The sequence below is a fragment of the Musa acuminata genome, chromosome BXJ2-1, assembly GCF_036884655.1.
Source record: "Musa acuminata AAA Group cultivar baxijiao chromosome BXJ2-1, Cavendish_Baxijiao_AAA, whole genome shotgun sequence".
Taxonomy (NCBI): domain Eukaryota; kingdom Viridiplantae; phylum Streptophyta; class Magnoliopsida; order Zingiberales; family Musaceae; genus Musa; species Musa acuminata.
The window spans coordinates 32,428,377-32,444,995 of NC_088338.1; the positions used below are offsets into that span (position 1 = coordinate 32,428,377).

Below are 16,619 nucleotides of genomic sequence, written 5' to 3' on the forward strand. Positions count from 1 at the left end.
ATTTTGATAATGAAATCAATTGATATGTTTGTCATCTAATATGTATTTAAGTGATGCAGGAAGCTTCGCTCAGGGAGAGACAATTAAAGGAGGAAGAATTATGTTGGGCTGGAGTGGAACATGTCAAAAGATTGGACGTCGAGCCGGAGGAACGATCAACGTATTGATAGAAGGCTTCGGGCTAAGAAGAGCGGAAATTGCACTAAGAAAATCGGAATTGCGGAAGTCAACTAGTCGATTGGGCAATAGGCCGCAAGAGAGGACGATGCGCCGAAGAATCAAATGAAGCGTCGATGAACTAATGACATGTCGGATAAAATTTGATTAGCTTAGTAATAATTATCTAGATCGAAGTAGGTTTTAAATGTGTAGGATTAACTATGATAGCGATCAAGGCATCTAGCGTAGAATTATTGAGGGAAACCACTAGTGTCTCTCAACTTTCTAGTAATGAACAAAGAAGTAACAATGCTTATAACTCATCATTAAGAGAGATTTTTATAGAAGATAACTGGTTAGTAATACTCTGCATTTTATTCAAATGCTCAGTAATAGAAGCACCTACTTTATATTTTAGGTTCACAAGTTTTTTGATCAAGAAAGCTTTGTTGCCAACCCTTTTTCTTTCATAGAGATCTTCCAAATTTTTCCAAAGAGAGTATGCATAAATTTTAGTAGAAACATGGTGAAAGATATTGTCATCGAGTCACTATCAAATAAATTCGACTGTTTTTAGATCTAGCCTCTTCCACTCATCATCTGTCATAGTCGTGGGCTTTGCACTATCCCCTTGTAAAGGTCCATACAAATCTTTACAATATAAGAGATCTTTCATTCTTTATTTTCATATCATCTAACTATTTCTGTTCGAGCTAATCATGCAAGAAACATTACTGACCTTAATGTTCGAACATAAAAATTAAATCACTAAAACCTTGCTTTGATACTAGTTGATGTGATAAAAAGATAACTTTGTATATGAACAAATACAAGTAGGTCGTAATACGCAGTGAAATTAAATGGAAATCACAATAAAATAGAGTACCAAGATTTATATTGAAAACTCCTCCAATGTAAAAGGTAAAAACCATGGAGTAAGCTAGAGAAAATCCATTATAAGAATAATGAATATACAAATCTCGGAGTCTCTTAAGCCAAGAAATAATCACAAAAGAATAACTAGAATACAAGGATTATGTTACTGTGCATAATATCCTAAATCTCCCCAAATGATCACAACAAGAATCCACTATAAATCTAATATAACTTGAAATGAAAACACTGCCTAGATAATTGAGAACAACTTTTGTATTATCCTTGTCTTCTTTCCTTTTCTTCTTCTCTTGTTTTTCTACCCTCACAACAGCTTCTCTCTTTTTCACAGCCATTATTATCCTTTTTTAAATCTTGATTAAAAGAAGAAAAACTTATGACTAAAATAGGCTGTGTTATTAAAGTTCAGGTCTGAACTAATGTTTCATGTGCCAACAATATTAAGCCATGCTCACGAAGAAAAAAAAATTCCGTTTGATCTCTTAGAACCAACACTACCCTTTTTTTTTTTTTTAATGTATATAAAGATAACAGAGTTTCTGCTACCAAATCAATCAAAAGCTAGGGATTATTCAATCGACCATAATTGACATGTACTTTTCAAACCTCATTTTTTTTTTTTCGGGGGGACAGAGAGAGAGAGAGAGAGAGAGATCCAACTTGTTGTTCATATTTTATCAACACCGACAAAAAAAAAAAAAAGTTGATGTCCGTGAAGAGGATGGTAGCCACTACCCAATGTTTATGGCCTTCCTCTTATTAAACATCAACTTTAATCCTACTTATCTTGTTTCAAGAGTGATATGACTCGACTGCAGAAAATTAAAATAATCTAAGTATTCAGATGAAAAATTCGTTTCAGTTTCAGCAATATTACAAGTAATTGTTTTAGTTGAACTCAGACCTTTGTTTTCTTTCCATTTGTTAAAGTCTACTTTTTTTAATAAACAAATTAGAATGCACTATCGTTATATTAAATATTATAATAATATATTATCACACATATACTCGATAACAATATATTATCAATCGATATGCTAACCAACCCAAATGTCTCGACAAAAACGATTAAAGTGGACTGGGGATGATGTAATGTATTAAGAAATCAAGATAAAATGATTAAAAAAATAGTTATTATTTATTCTCTTTCCCATCTTTCAAATGATTTACAAGCAATTACTCCTATCTATTAATTAGAGGTTTTTGAGTTGATGTTGCAAGAAAAGAAAAGAAAAGTGTAGAATGCCAGAGTAAAAAACAAAAGTGCACAATTGAAGATTGTGTATAGAATTATATTTGTTGGGAGGTTGTGTATGGTCGCATAAGTAATATGTCGGTCTCTCGTATATTATTTAATATAATAAAATATTTTATTTTTTTTTTTAAATATGTATATATTTAATTGCACCAAATATATGATAAAATATGAGATGTAATTATAAAGTATATTTAGATAATGAATTTTGATAACTATTTATACACATTTAGCAGAAAAAATTTTCTTCAAAAATTTCTTCGTATAGATGAAAAAATCTTATCTGCTATCAACTATATATATATATATATATATATATATATATATATATATATATATATATATATATATATATATATATGAATCCTTCAGGGTTAATTCAGTTTTATGGCCTTGATGGCCCAGTAGTCATACTAAAGATATGTAGGACAAGTCCAATTATAGTGATAAAACTCCATTTGCAATTCTATGCATCATGTAAGTTAGCGTCTCATGGAAAGAAGAAGGAATGGATCCTTCACGCTCTTGTATAATTTTGTATGGTATTTATGATGCTCGGTCAGCCATTTTAAGAAGCTTAATTTGCCTCTGTAGTGAAGATGGAAATCAACATATGGTTTCTCTCAAAACCAAAATATACAGATGCAGCACAACCCAAGAACAAGTCTCAGATAATTCAAATCTCTAGTCAAAATATGCCATCAATTACATCACTTTTCCTTTTGCACTCCACATGAGTATTCAGTCAGTGGAGATGCTTCCAGAAATATTTACCTGTTAAGCCGACTGACTGGATGTTCAAGATCAAGTCATAAGAAATAATTTTTTATCCTTACAAAGATAAAAGACTGCACATATAGATTTTTTTGTTTTTGTGTTTTTTTCAGATGCTTCTGCATTACTTTGATTCTCCTAAATTCATCTATCATTTACTAAATAATCAGATGGTCCGGCAGCTAACCTACAGATTATGTGGGATTATGGCTGACACAGTTTATTATTTCTGTAAAAGATGGCATCAACATATCGGTGAGTGGTGTCTTTTCAACTTGGTTGACCTGTGTATCATGCCTCCTCGAGCAATCATAGAAGCCACCAACATTGGAATAAGTTATGATACGGCCATTTATCCTCCATGCCAGTGCTTGTGGACCTATTGAGTGGAGCTCCATGGAGCTCTATTCCAAGGCCCTACCAACTCGACGATTCTGAGAATCTTTCTTTGCTGATTGAAGTTTTGGCACCTTCACATATCAGAGGACATGCTGATTGATTTGTCTTGACTTCCTAATCCAATCTTATTATCCATCTCTTCTTCCTAGTGTCTTCCATATAATTAATCCGTTGAGCGTAGGTTATGCAGATAAGCATAACCTCCGAGCAGGAGAGCTTGATATGCTGACAGTGGATAGATAAATCACAACTTAGTAATTGTTTAGATCCAGATTAATCAGGTGACTGACCCATCGTCCAAGTACTTTAGGTTAATTCTCTCACATGATTAATAATGTGAGGTATTATCTAATCTACTAGTTTAATTTCTATAGCCATATTCAATTACCAGATGGTTTAGATGCTGAGTGTTGGTTCATCAGCTTAATCTTTATCACATCCTCTATAGGAATGTCTTCGAAACTCTGAAATCACATGAAAGTTCTCATTACTGCAGGTATAAATATTATGCAAATATAGTGAATGCAACTCCACTAATCTTTAGGGAAATTCTCTTTGATGTGATATTTAAATGATTTATGGTTGTTAGAAATCAAACAATGAATGGAGGCTGAACATGCATTGAGCTAAACAGGTACTAGCATCCAGAATTTATAGTGGAAGGGGAAGAAATAGTGGCACATTCTGTTCAACAAATAAAAATCCAGCTGCAAGAATTGTCTGTTTGACATGTACTAATTCCCAAGCTTGATGCTTCTTTCTTTGTCCTCATTGATTTGCATAGCACCAAGGCAACCACAAGAGTGGAGCAGCATGATCCTATCAAAGTGCCCCACTAACAGAGTAAGGTGTCCCATGAAACTACTGTGGTTTCATTTGAGATCAATTGAAACATCTTTTGAGTCTAAATTCAATCAGAGAGAGAACACCATAACTTGTAATTCTATGTCCGTGGGCGAAGATACAAATGATGCTATAGGAACATTGCAAGCAATCAGAATCAACTGGATGCTAGCAATCTTAACTTGAAATATATATATATATATATATTGTTCCTCAAATCCACATGATGCAGTTCATAAATATCCTAGCTTTAGTGGAAACAGTGTATTGAGATTGGAAGAATGCATCTGCATAATACTGGATCTGTCACAGGTTTTCTCCCACCTTGCATGAGAACCTCATCAAAAGAATGGCATTGATCAAGCGAATACAATATCTTTTTCTTGGAGCAAATGGTGGGCAAAAGGAGTGGATAGAAGTTTCTTCCATAGTGTGATTTGAGTTCATCAATCTCCTTAAATCTATTACTGAGGTAAAGCAAACTGTTAAGCAGGGTCCATCCTAAACATAAGAATCACTAAATCTGCTTCTTGCTTCACTGAACTAAATGGTGTGCTTTGTAGACATAGCCCCCCATCTTCTGTATGGCTCACATTATTCCATCCTTTCTTTAGCTCCAAATGTACACATCAAGCAGAAACCAACAACCACAAAAACACCAAGCAGAGCACCATTAAGAAAAATTTTGCTGGGCCCTCTGTGAATGCAGCATCCCTTCCTGTATCATTCCAAAACCAATCACTGTTTGCTTTCGAGTCCCTGAGCTAATCCACTGTGTGCTTGTAAACCAAGTGTCCAAGAGAAGAATTAATTAAGGTGGAAGTCGGAAAGCCCTTCTGCACTCACAAATCCACTCTGCTGGAATGGCCTACATGTTATCATTGTAATTCACATATAACAACATCCTCTGGGCTGATAATTTAATTTGCTTCTTTGGTACATGATCTGATGCTATTAGTAGCACCGGTTGTCCTTGATAACAACAACAATTACCATGTGTGAAGTTACTGGAATTTGCTAGAGCTCCAAATGTTCTTTTGTGAAGATTGCTGAGTCTTTCCCTAGCGAAGACTTGTTTAGGTGGTCATACAAGATATGCGAGACATGATGTCCTTTAAGAGAAAAAACTAAGGTTGCCAAGTTCTTTGCTTAAAGGTTATATAAACAGAATATGTCAGGTTTAGACTGTGGAAGAATGAGGTCAGTCTATACAGTACAGTGAACCAAAACCAAACCCAGTGCACTGATTGGATAAGCATAAAAAGAAAGTCATTTGTATGGTTATTCTACTAGATTCAGAATAAGGAACACAGAGAAGAGAGAGAGAGAGAGAGAGAGAGAGAGAGGCAACAAATAGGGAGGAGCAAGGGATAAAGGGAGGTGGAGAAGAATTCATGTTGGTATCATCTCCAACACCAAGTACTTGGTTTTTTTGAGCAGGCAAAAGGAGCTACTAGGGATAAAAGACTGGGGAGGAGGGAGATAATAAGGTGTCGGCTTCCATGCTTTGATATTAATTCTCTATTGCACTTGCGTTAGCCTCCCTTGTCTTCCCTCTTCTTTATCTGGCTTTGTGCATTGCTCCTGCCTCCATCTCTCTTCTCTCTCCTCTTGTTGTGGGGATGGAATCAAATCAACCAAATGCAATGGGATGTGGCGGTAAAGGGAGGTTCAGAAGAATATGTGTCTTCTGTGGGAGTAGATCAGGAAACAACCCCTCCTTCGGTGAAGCAGCTATCGACCTTGGGAAGCAACTGGTGAGACCACTTAGCCATCCAAGTGCCATGAACAATAACTCCACCGAGAACAATGAAAATTTCCTTCGCTGAGAATTTTGTTGCCTGTATATATGTCTATACTTGTGTGAGTTGGTGACATCTCAAGAAATGCTCTGACGCTTGGAATCTAATGATTGTTCTCTCTGTCTTGTGAAGAATGGCTACATGGAAGCAGCTCTTCATTGCTGCAACAATATATGATTCCTTTTTCTTTCCACTCTTTGTTCTCATGTGTTGTTCCTCGCGCTACAATCTTGTTTGCCGGTGCACTGTCTCCTTTTCAGGTAGAGAGGAAGATAGACTTGGTTTATGGTGGAGGAAGCGTAGGGCTGATGGGTTTGATATCCAAGACTGTCCTCGATGGTGGCTGTCATGTGCTCGGGTGAGATTCTCAGTCCACTTATCATCATCATAGATGGAAATCGTTTGCCTTCTAACTCACTGCTTTCATCACAGTGTCATTCCTACATCGGTCTTGCCAAGTGAGGTAAAGAACCACAGAGCTCCTCTCCTTTTTGCTACTTACTACTGAAAGTTCAGCAGCAGCAGCAAACTGAGCTGGTGAATCTTTAGCAGGTATCGGGAGAATCCATCGGAGAGGTGAAAGTAGTTGCAGACATGCATGAGAGGAAGTCAGAAATGGCCAAGCATGCCGATGCCTTTATTGCCCTGCCAGGTGAAACCGAGTCGAACTCCTGCTGAAGCCCCAAAGCCTACATCTTGATCTTTACTCTCCTAAACATGGATCTCTTCAGGTGGCTATGGAACCATGGAGGAACTCTTAGAGATAGTGGCGTGGTATCAGCTTGGGATCCATGACAAGCCAGTGAGTAGTCAGCTCATTCGGCTGGCGCCCTTCCACCATGACATTGAGCTACATGAAGGATTGTGTTGTGTTGTGCAGGTGGGGTTGCTGAACGTGGATGGTTACTACGACAGCTTGCTTGCGCTGTTCGACAAGGGAGTGGAGGAAGGATTCATCGAAGGGTCGGCGAGGCACATTGTGGTCTCAGCAGAGAACGCAGAGGAGCTCATCAGGAGAATGGAGGAGAACGAGACATAGCGCAGAGGAGGCTGCAGGAGTTAGTTAAATGCATTCATTTGCTGAAATCTAGAAGAACATTTGCTTGTAGTGTTGCATCATATGGCTGGTTGCTACATTATTATTAGGTGGGTGGACAGGAAGGTCTTATTTTGTGGGAGACAGGAGCAGAGAGGGTTGCAGGGTAAGGCAGCGAATGATGCGTTGTTGTCTCCACCACCCCATGACAAGCATTGGAAGTGGACCAGCTCTAAAAAAGTCTGCCAAAGTTGGGCATACTTTGATGTCTTGTTCATCATCACTCTGTACATTATTATGGCGCAACATTACTGCTGCTGCCGCCTCCTCTGTGTCGTGAACTCGTGACTGATCTCTAAAAACTCACTCTCGTCCTCATTTAACCATGCACGCGCAGGAGGCATCAAGTGAAGCTGCAATGTCTCGGTTCAGTGGATTTGGCCATTTGCAGACTATGCCATCACCATATAACCCAACAATTGATTTCAATGTTGCAGCAGAGTCACCATCCTTTTACCGTGAGATGGACTATTAGAATTTATCTCGTTCCCTTCTTTCGTCCTCGGTGACAAATTACAATGCATGCATCTCTCGGTTTATTTAAGGTTGATTCCTGGATTGTCGTAAACAATGGACATCGATCATTGACAGTGATCGAGTACTGTTTGTGATCACAAGAAAGCACTCGTTGATTGCTATCTTGTACAAGGAAACAGAGGAGGGAAAAGCCTTCCTTGATCAAAAATGTGATTATCTTTTGTTTTGTTTCTTTTTTTCCATCTGGGTGAAGAATGCAAATTCATTCTATAAATTCTTTGAGAAATTCTTCATTCAGTCCATTTCAAATCTAAACTAAAATCACTTGCAATGCTAAAAGATCTTTGGCCGTGTTTTTCTCATTAATCAGTAAGAATCTAAACAATGATTCAGAAACATCTTGATTAACATAAATCTTTCACTCTCATCTTAAACAAACTAAAGTCACCTTCAAACAATATTGAACAAATAGACATATTCAAATTATCTCTGATGAATGAGGACATAAAGCTGGTCCATAGAATCCCAATTCCGCAAACAATGCCCGGCTAAAGTTCTTCACCCTTACAGAGCATAGGAGCACCTACCTGAATGCAAATTTTACCAGAAGAACATATTTCTCAGTGTAAGAGCTTAAATACTAACAACTCTGTAACATAGTCTAAATCATTCCAAAATCGAGTCAGCGCTTGTGCAGATACCTTCTTCTGCTTTCCTAACTCATAAAATGTCAAAGTTGTCAGATCCCGTTAAGACCATCACCTAGGGATCCAAGTGCATATACACCGAGTCCTCTTGTTCGGCCAGGAGCCCCTCCTTTAAGTGATGATGTGTCAAGCATAAGCCTACCGGAATAACAAGCAGACAAGTCAAAAACGAGATCAGTTGTCGTTAATGTGCAATCTGGTAAAACAAAAGGATAACTTACAAACTATGTGTTGCTGCATTGGTGCCACTAGCGCTACAATGTATAAGAGTTCTATGATCTGCTTTTGATTCCATTCCGGACACATGGGCTTTCAAGATCTTCACAGCTGCATGAATGAAATAATTTATATATACCTATTTCAAATAGTATAATCCTACAAAAGTGTAGGTAGCTAGTAACTTACATGACTGATATAAAGGATCAGCAGTTTCATCTGAAGCAAGTAATTTCTAACATGAATAAACAATCCAATTAGACATGGTTTCATTCATCATATATTACATATCCCAAAAAAAAGTAGAAATTTGGACCAGCACAGGTGATGCTCTTGATGTAAAAGAGAAGGAAGCACCTTAAGATTCTCATAACATGATTCTAGGTCATCATTTACCAAAATATGATTGAAAAGACCAGGAGATTTTGCTTCATCAAGCTCAGCTCTGGCATTTCTTAGTCTCTTCTGGACCTGTTCCTCAGTTTCTGTTCCACTGTGTAGTTTGACAAGAGAATCATTGTGATAGTCTTCCTAGCTTCATTATAAAAGATCTCTGGCAACTGTACGAGTAGAAACATTATAAATTTTTCAAATGAGTTTCCGTACCGTGCACGCAGCCGCTTCTCAAGTTCCTCAAATGATGGAGGAGTAATGAAGATAAATATTGCATCAAGAGAACTTGCCCTCACGGATCTAGCTCCTTGAACATCAATGTCAAGGATGCATCTCTGGAAACACAAAGCCTTCCATACGTTTATATAAAATCAACACCAAACAAATTGTGTAATTGAACTATTGAAGTACCAACATTATATTTGTTTATAGGCATGTATTCACAGAAAACCCGGCAAATTCACAATACCTTTCCAGAGTCTGTAACAACTTCAACTGCTTCAATGCTTGTCCCATAAAGATTTCCATGAACTGATGCGAATTCAAGAAACTTGCCATATCTTATATCTTTCTCCATAATACTTCGCTCTGTGAAGTGGTAATGAACTCCATCCAATTCCTTCTCTCTTGGTGCTCGAGTTGTGTGACTTACAGAAAACCCATATCTCGATGGAAATTCCTTCATAAGTTTGTTTATCAAAGTACCTTTACCGACTCCAGAAGGACCACTGATCACAATTGGTTTTGGGGCATTGCCAATGACACCCTTACTCCAGGCAACTACCTCAGTTCCAAGTATCTTCTTTTGCTCTTTAACAAAAGGGCTATCCACCTACCAAATTATCCAATGAAAAGGTTACCAACAAAAGCAAAATGGACATATCTGAATTCTTTGAGCATGTGTACATAAACAAAGTTTTGCACCAAAATCATTCCAAACGTATGGCACAATCACATAAACATAAGTAGTCCATGAGGGATGGATACCGACTATCCAAATAATGGTCCATATACCAAACATAGATCGGCACAACATGCTAATTTGTCCATATTGTTGTTGAGAACTTCACCCATCTCATTCACATAACATCATTAAATAGCCTAAGAATGAAAGAAATTATTTCCTTGTATGAAACTAAAGCATGTGGTTAATCATTAAAGGAATTCTGAAAAGAAGAGATGTTGAATGATAGTATACAACATAAGAGCAACTAAGAAAACTGAAAACCACATTCTAACCTCAAGAAACCAGATGCAACCGTCCAACGTAGAATCCATCTTGACAATCAATAGCTGTCCATTCTTCAAAAGAAGAGTTGAGTGGCCTTTCAGTTGGACAGGTTTGATACCCAATACAGTAGGAAACACCCTGCCCGATCCAGTATAAGAATTTATCGATCCAATTTTAGGAATAACCTGAGTGACAAATATTAGAACGGAGGATACAGATCACACCATGATCTTGTTAGCTTGTCAAAAATTTTGACGTTGATCCATGACTTGCTTCCATCCTCGGATCCTTCAACTACATACTGAACATGGAAGTAAAAGCTATTAGATCTTGCAAGATATATATTACATTAACCATAAAATTGGCAGATTTATAAAAGCCAGAGTAAAGTATTACCATCTTATTACCAACAATGGTAGCCGTCCGGCAGCCTGTGGATTCAGAATCGCAAGCTGCAAGCTCCAAGCTGTTCAGAACATACTCAGGTGCCTCTTCCCCCTGATGATCAATTTCCAAAAGATCAAACATTACTGCACATTTCTTAAAACAAGGCATATTTGAAAACACCAAGAAACCAATCATGCAAGTAGCAAGGCCGTCATAGTAGGAAGATGAAAATGTGAGTACCACAAAGAATTAACTTACCATCAAATTTGTGCTGCTTCTAATGCGATCTTTGCCCCTGGACAAAAAGAAAAGGGAGCGAAGCCAATCATCAACACAGAAACAGATCACACGGACATAACTAGAAAAATTCAAACTCTATTGCCTGAGCCACAAATAGTCAACAAATCAAATATTTGAACAAACAAATTGCAGATTGAACTAACGAAGAACTATTGCTCCTTAAACTGTATGACAAAAGGCCTAGTTATCGCTGAAAAAACACCTCGGATCAACGAAAACAAAGATCCTATCTTTTCCACACCACGACGGCCGAGTTTCCTCCTTTTCACCAAATCCAGATTAAGAACCGGAAACCAGGCTGAAAATTCCTAAAAACGAAGATATCTTTTCTGTCCAATGTCAATGTGACCTATTACTGAGAAAACATCCTTCCCCCCCTCCGTATTCCAGAACCAAAAACCCCAGCAAAGACACAGAACCAACAACGAAATGATGTAAAACCTGAATCCGAGGTCAGAACCTACCTTGATCTGTCTGAGGGCTCGGAGATTAATTATTTGCCTAAAGGAAACAAAAAATAAAGGGCAGGAAAAGGGTGTCTCAATACAAAGGACGCTGTTGGGTGTCTCGATACAAAGGACCGAAGGCTGGAATGACGAGAAACCGCTCACGAACAGCGAATCGTTTGCTTCTTCCGGTCAATTTCCTTCTTTATACGGACGCTGTTGGGTTTTCTCGAAGAGGAGGCGCTCTCTCTGTGTGTGTGTCTCTCTCTCTCTCTCTCTCTCTCGAACCAGAGAGAAGAGGGGAAAAAAACCGAAAGTGAACCGCCTCCTTTGGACGTTAGTGAACCGGAATATGATCGGCCCAGAGAAGACAAAGCCAAGCGCTGATGCAATCCCGACCGTCGGTCTAATTCGTTCTACTTTGGAGTTGGTCTCGTGAACACAAAAATCGTAGCGTGGTAGAATGGACGGTTCAGATTGACGAACGATGACATGAAAGTTCGTGACGTTTGATGCCTCTTCCATAAACAAATACTAAAAAAGGCTCTCTTCCCAATGCAATGAATTGGAATTTAATCATTGATAGAGAACCGATTTAGAAATAAGTTAAATTTTGAGGAAAGAATGAATCATCATCACCACATCATTATAAAGTACTTTTGCTTGAAACGCGTGATTTAGACAAATGATAAGTATTTGGATGGAAATTGGTGTAATGAGCCAACGTTAAGTCTCAAGGTTTTGTACCCACGGAAGGATGGTCTGTGTATACGATTACGCGAAGGATGTGCTTCTTGATATTATTTGTGAGGACAAGAAGACATAATATTTTAATTTTGATTAACTTAGCATTATCAATTACGTACTATCATGGGGACCATGTAAATTATAGTACTGAGCATCCCTCTAATATAAGGATTATAAGAACTATATATACCTTTCTTCTTTCTTTGATAATATTTCGATCTTCCACGCAAGATCAAAATCAAGATACTAATGTGAAACTTCTGGAAACGTATAACAACATACCCAAAAATATATTCATAGAAATAATTGAAAAGCATTTCTTTGTTACTAAAAGATTGATGAGGATCATATCATGTATAATATATAATTTATATTTAACTTTTTTTTTGGATTACATCTATGATAATTTCCACTAGTAAACTATATATATATATATATATATATATATATATATATATATATATATGATGATTACTATGACATTCGAAAATAAGAGTAATGGTGTCCGGAGAGGACAAGTAGCAATCGATCGGACCCCAACTTTAAGCTACCAAGTTGGGGGAGGGAGGGTACTGAGTTCCCTCGCTGTGCTGCTGTGCCCACCAAGTGATGTGATACATGACATGAAAATGTTGGTGAACGTGAAAAAGGAATTCAATAGAGTGCTGAACTCACCACTTGAGTCCTTAGAATAACCCATTACCATATGAACCACAAACACAACACGGTTGTCCGTCATTTATGTGGACCAGAATTGTGCAAGCTTTTAGTTACTAAGTTTTCATCAACCATCAAAATGAAATTTTAAGAATTCCTACAATAAAAAAAATAAATTTTTCTTGAACAAAAAAAAAAGAAATACCAAAAATTTGGATTCTCTTGTGTTAATGCTAGTTTTAGTTGTGCGCACTTTATTCGATCAAATGGTCCACCAAATTTACTTTTTTATGATTCATTAGAGAATCACTTGTGTTATTAAAAAAAACGTACTTCGGATGAGATGACGTACCTATAGAACTAATATCGAGTTGAGCTTGACATGTAAAAGTTTAAATAACCTTTCATGTTTAAGGTTTTGAAATATTAAGTAAATTTATGTAATGATATGAACATATGATAAACATTAATTTTTATGATTATACAGAATACTACACTCGTAGAATTATGAGGTTGTTATTATCTTGGTGAGTTAGTTTTAGATTTTATGATTCATCGAGTAATACGGTATATAATTTTAAACTACACATGTCTTACGAATTATGAAATTATGGATGTAACTTTAATGTTTTCTTAGTGTCCTTATTTGGATTTTAGAATGAATTATTATTGAATTTTAATATTATCAATTTGGAGAGCATGATATAGATGGTATAAAGTGAAAATGTTTATAACCATTTGAACAAGACCAAAATCTAAGAAATAAAAATAATAATCCTAATGGTATGGCAACATATTATTTTCTTTTGTTTCTTCATCAGTAGCAATGCTATATGCACAAGCAGCAGTGTGGCACAAAACACACAAGCAATGCTCTATGCACAAGTCGAAAGATTTTTCTTCTTATGTTTCTTGATGCATGTCAATGTACCATCTCAGCACGTAATCCATGTTCTCTGTGCAGGTGAGTATGCTAGGGTCCAAAGAGAGGACAAACAGTTCTTCAAAGTGCACCACACATGCCCATGTCTACATGAGTGACAACATTTCTTTGCTTAAGATAAGTATCATCAGTACTTGAATAAGTTTTTCTTTTTCTTTTTTTCTTTATGAAGGACAAGTGGTTGTTGGTATGTTTTTGTCAATGCATGAGTGGCATCTAAGAAGAGCATTTTGGATTAATCCTTCTGGATAGATAGATAGATAGATAGATAGATAGACAGATAGGTCAAATGACTAGCAATCTGAGGCAAAATTGAAGCATATATTCCTCCAAGATTAGTAATTTTGCATTTACCTCTCTTCCAAATCAACATTTCTATCCTTGCAAAATTCAACTTGCCCATATGTCATAGGAGTAGTTAATGATGCTACAACTTCAATTAACACTAGTATCATTAAAAATGGAATTTCCGGGAAAAAAAAAATTCATTTTTAGTTTTTCTCACAAGGGTCCCTTTTTATTTTTTCCAAACCATAATCATCTTTTTTTTTATCCCAAAAATGGATCGATCCATAAGGTAAATCGGTCTAATTTATTTTTTCTATGTAGGCTTATGGTATTTTTATGGAGATGTCAAAAATATCGTAACCTTGTTCAATAATACTATAATTGATATAGAAGTTTTTTTTTTTTTAAACCAATAAAAATATCTATTTAAAACTCTACTAAGGGTAATAGGTTAGTTTTTATTATATTTTGAGCCGTTATTCCTCAATTATACTAATATTTATCAGTGTATATAGAAGTCAAATTTTTAATTATTTTTATTCCCAAACCAATAAGAATACATATTTAGAACCCTAAATATTTTATAAATTATTAATAAATTGAAATTGAGATACAGTATTTTGAAATAGAGTTATGTGTTTTTTTAATTCAGTAACAAGAAACATAGTAACCTATTCAAAACATTATAATTTGATTTGGTTAAACAAAAAAATATTATAGCTTTATGCAAAAGCACTAATGAGTTTCTTTTAGATGGGTGTTAATGAGGGTTGACATATTTGTACACAATTAATTTTAAGAAAGTAAATAATAATTAAGCTTATCCCATCATTAGTTAGCCAATTTACTTTTTATGAGTTCTCCTACCATGAATAACACACCAAAAATTAAAATAATTAATCAATAACATTTCAAAGATAAAAGCATTAACCAATTAAAGTTTCCCTTATTAAATATATATATACATATTTTAACAAAAACCCCCTCAAAACTCATATTATGCAATGACTAACCACAAAAGCAAAAAACAAAAGTAAACGCTTTCCAAAGTGATTAAAGTTGAACCATCAACATCGACCGAAGACCTGCATCGTGATTTAATATATAGAACAGATTTAGGTTTCCATGGATAGGAAAAAGTGTTTGGAAATGGTCAAGTCAAAAGGATTCTTAGAACATAAGAGAGCTTCGTTACGGCTCTGCTCTCTGCGCCGAGACAGGGGCCAGCCTGTTTTCCGCATAAAGCCGTGCCACGGCCATCGGGTTTCGCTGTCGTTACCGTGACCAGAAACGTGTGAGAGGAGAATGCTGAACCCTGCTTCGACCGAGGTAGGAGAGCAGGAGCATCTTCCTGGGTGCCAAGTTGACTGGGAAAAGGATAGGCCGGAGAAGAAAGAGAATTGTTGGCGGGCATTATGCTCTCTTCGATTCTGAACAGCAACCATATTCGACAAATTCATATGTATATCATCTTTTTATATTTGATCAAATTTGTCAGTATGTTAATATATATATATATATATATATATATATATATATATATATAATGTAGTGAAAAGCCAATCATATTATTTTATTTCACCTTTGTGAAAAGCGACCTGAGATCTGATTTTGAATACCATGAGTATGAAAACATTTTCTGCTACTTGCCAGCGATTGAGATGGATGTATATAAGGTGTGTTGGTATGCTGTCTCTGAGAACGAGGAGGACAACCGGGAGAAGTGAGACCGGCCATATCATCACCATCCCTCCTTCTCTCATACTTTTCACAGGCAGGCGAGGTGAGAGGGATGAGATATTAAGATTGATGTACATTTTATTATACGAGAAACAATAATGATGTGTGCAGTACAATATGTGCTTTGTGCAGTCAAGAAAGCTACGTTTAAAGTGAACCAAGTTGGTCGTTTCAGTACAGTACGATGAGTGCTGGGTGCAGGACATATTTGTTTGATGCTGGGAAATGCACAACATGGTCATGTCTCCTGTTGCTCTCTGCTCGGTCTCCGGAAGAACAGCTGCTGCATTCCCTGTTGAGTAACTCTCCAAGGTAATTAAATACCTCATGCAAACACAATGATTCACATCGAAAGAAATGACCTGTGGGTTATTAAGGACATTTATAATTTCAGTCTCGTATAGCTTTGATAGGTTATGCTTTGTGAAAAGATAGGACTTGATTTAACTCTTAGATGTATGCTACAATTTTCTGTTTAATACGATCACTCTCTTCTATAAAATCTCTTGTTACTTCCCAATAAATTTGGCACTGGGTCTTTTCTTTCTATAAAATATGTTGGCAAACACTCCTAATCAAGTTCTCATCTTTGAGGGAGAGTGTTATAATGATTAGAGTAGTCAAATGCAAACCCTCTTGATCTCCCAAGACCTTTGGGATGTGGTTGAAGATTAACCACCACAAAATTAAGAAGATGAAGAAGAATGGACAACAAGACAAAAAAAAACATATGGTGAACATAAGAGGGATGCAAGTGTCCTTTGATATAATCAAGAAGAATTGAGTAGATTTATCTATCCACAAATTTTTGGTGAAAAAAGGCAAGACAAAAAATGAGATATCTTGAAAGAAAAGTTTCAAGAAA

The 16,619-nt window shown here is 36.4% G+C and overlaps 2 protein-coding genes across 5 annotated transcripts; one reads left to right on the plus strand and one right to left on the minus strand.

The window, feature by feature from the left end:
- The first annotated feature begins 5,807 nt into the window (after nt 1–5,807).
- Nucleotides 5,808–7,422, plus strand: LOC135599108 (probable cytokinin riboside 5'-monophosphate phosphoribohydrolase LOG4). 2 transcript variants are annotated; one of them, XM_065093849.1, is made up of 7 exons: nt 5,808–6,081; nt 6,387–6,484; nt 6,559–6,589; nt 6,679–6,778; nt 6,858–6,928; nt 7,007–7,184; nt 7,273–7,422. In XM_065093849.1, the coding sequence occupies exons 1-6, from the start codon at nt 5,947–5,949 to the stop codon at nt 7,163–7,165; spliced, it is 594 nt and encodes a 197-aa protein (XP_064949921.1). In that variant the 5' UTR covers nt 5,808–5,946; the 3' UTR covers nt 7,166–7,184; nt 7,273–7,422. The 2 variants fall into 2 exon arrangements, with proteins under 2 accessions (XP_064949921.1, XP_064949922.1); XM_065093850.1 differs by having other exon boundaries at nt 5,941–6,081; nt 6,259–6,484; nt 7,007–7,422.
- A 602-nt stretch (nt 7,423–8,024) lies between these two features.
- LOC135599107 (guanylate kinase 1-like) lies at nt 8,025–11,635 on the minus strand. Of its 3 annotated transcripts, none has more exons than XM_065093846.1 (12): nt 11,398–11,635; nt 10,892–10,928; nt 10,643–10,744; nt 10,471–10,547; nt 10,255–10,384; nt 9,485–9,847; nt 9,229–9,350; nt 8,980–9,115; nt 8,812–8,857; nt 8,628–8,733; nt 8,401–8,544; nt 8,025–8,286 (listed from the first exon to the last, which is right to left on the minus strand). In XM_065093846.1, exons 2-11 carry the CDS (start codon nt 10,892–10,894, stop codon nt 8,439–8,441), a joined length of 1,191 nt encoding a protein of 396 aa, XP_064949918.1. In that variant the 5' UTR covers nt 10,895–10,928; nt 11,398–11,635; the 3' UTR covers nt 8,025–8,286; nt 8,401–8,438. The 3 variants fall into 3 exon arrangements, with proteins under 3 accessions (XP_064949918.1, XP_064949919.1, XP_064949920.1); XM_065093847.1 differs by lacking the exon at nt 11,398–11,635 and adding an exon at nt 11,136–11,385; XM_065093848.1 differs by having other exon boundaries at nt 8,085–8,286; nt 11,481–11,593.
- Nucleotides 11,636–16,619: the final 4,984 nt, after the last annotated feature.

Excerpts from the sequence above, each read along its gene's own strand:
- LOC135599107 (XM_065093846.1), bottom strand. Across the intron at positions 10,385-10,470 it reads GACAAGCTAACAAGATCATG|GGTGTTTCCTACTGTATTGG; the intron begins GTGTGATCTGTA and ends TGGATCGGGCAG. Across the intron at positions 8,734-8,811 it reads TGATCCTTTATATCAGTCAT|CTGTGAAGATCTTGAAAGCC; the intron begins GTAAGTTACTAG and ends TCATTCATGCAG.
- LOC135599108 (XM_065093849.1), top strand. The coding sequence starts at position 5,947 with ATGGAATCAAATCAACCAAATGCAATGGGATGTGGCGGTAAAGGGAGG. Across the intron at positions 6,082-6,386 it reads TCGACCTTGGGAAGCAACTG|GTAGAGAGGAAGATAGACTT; the intron begins GTGAGACCACTT and ends TCTCCTTTTCAG. Across the intron at positions 6,485-6,558 it reads GGTGGCTGTCATGTGCTCGG|TGTCATTCCTACATCGGTCT; the intron begins GTGAGATTCTCA and ends CTTTCATCACAG.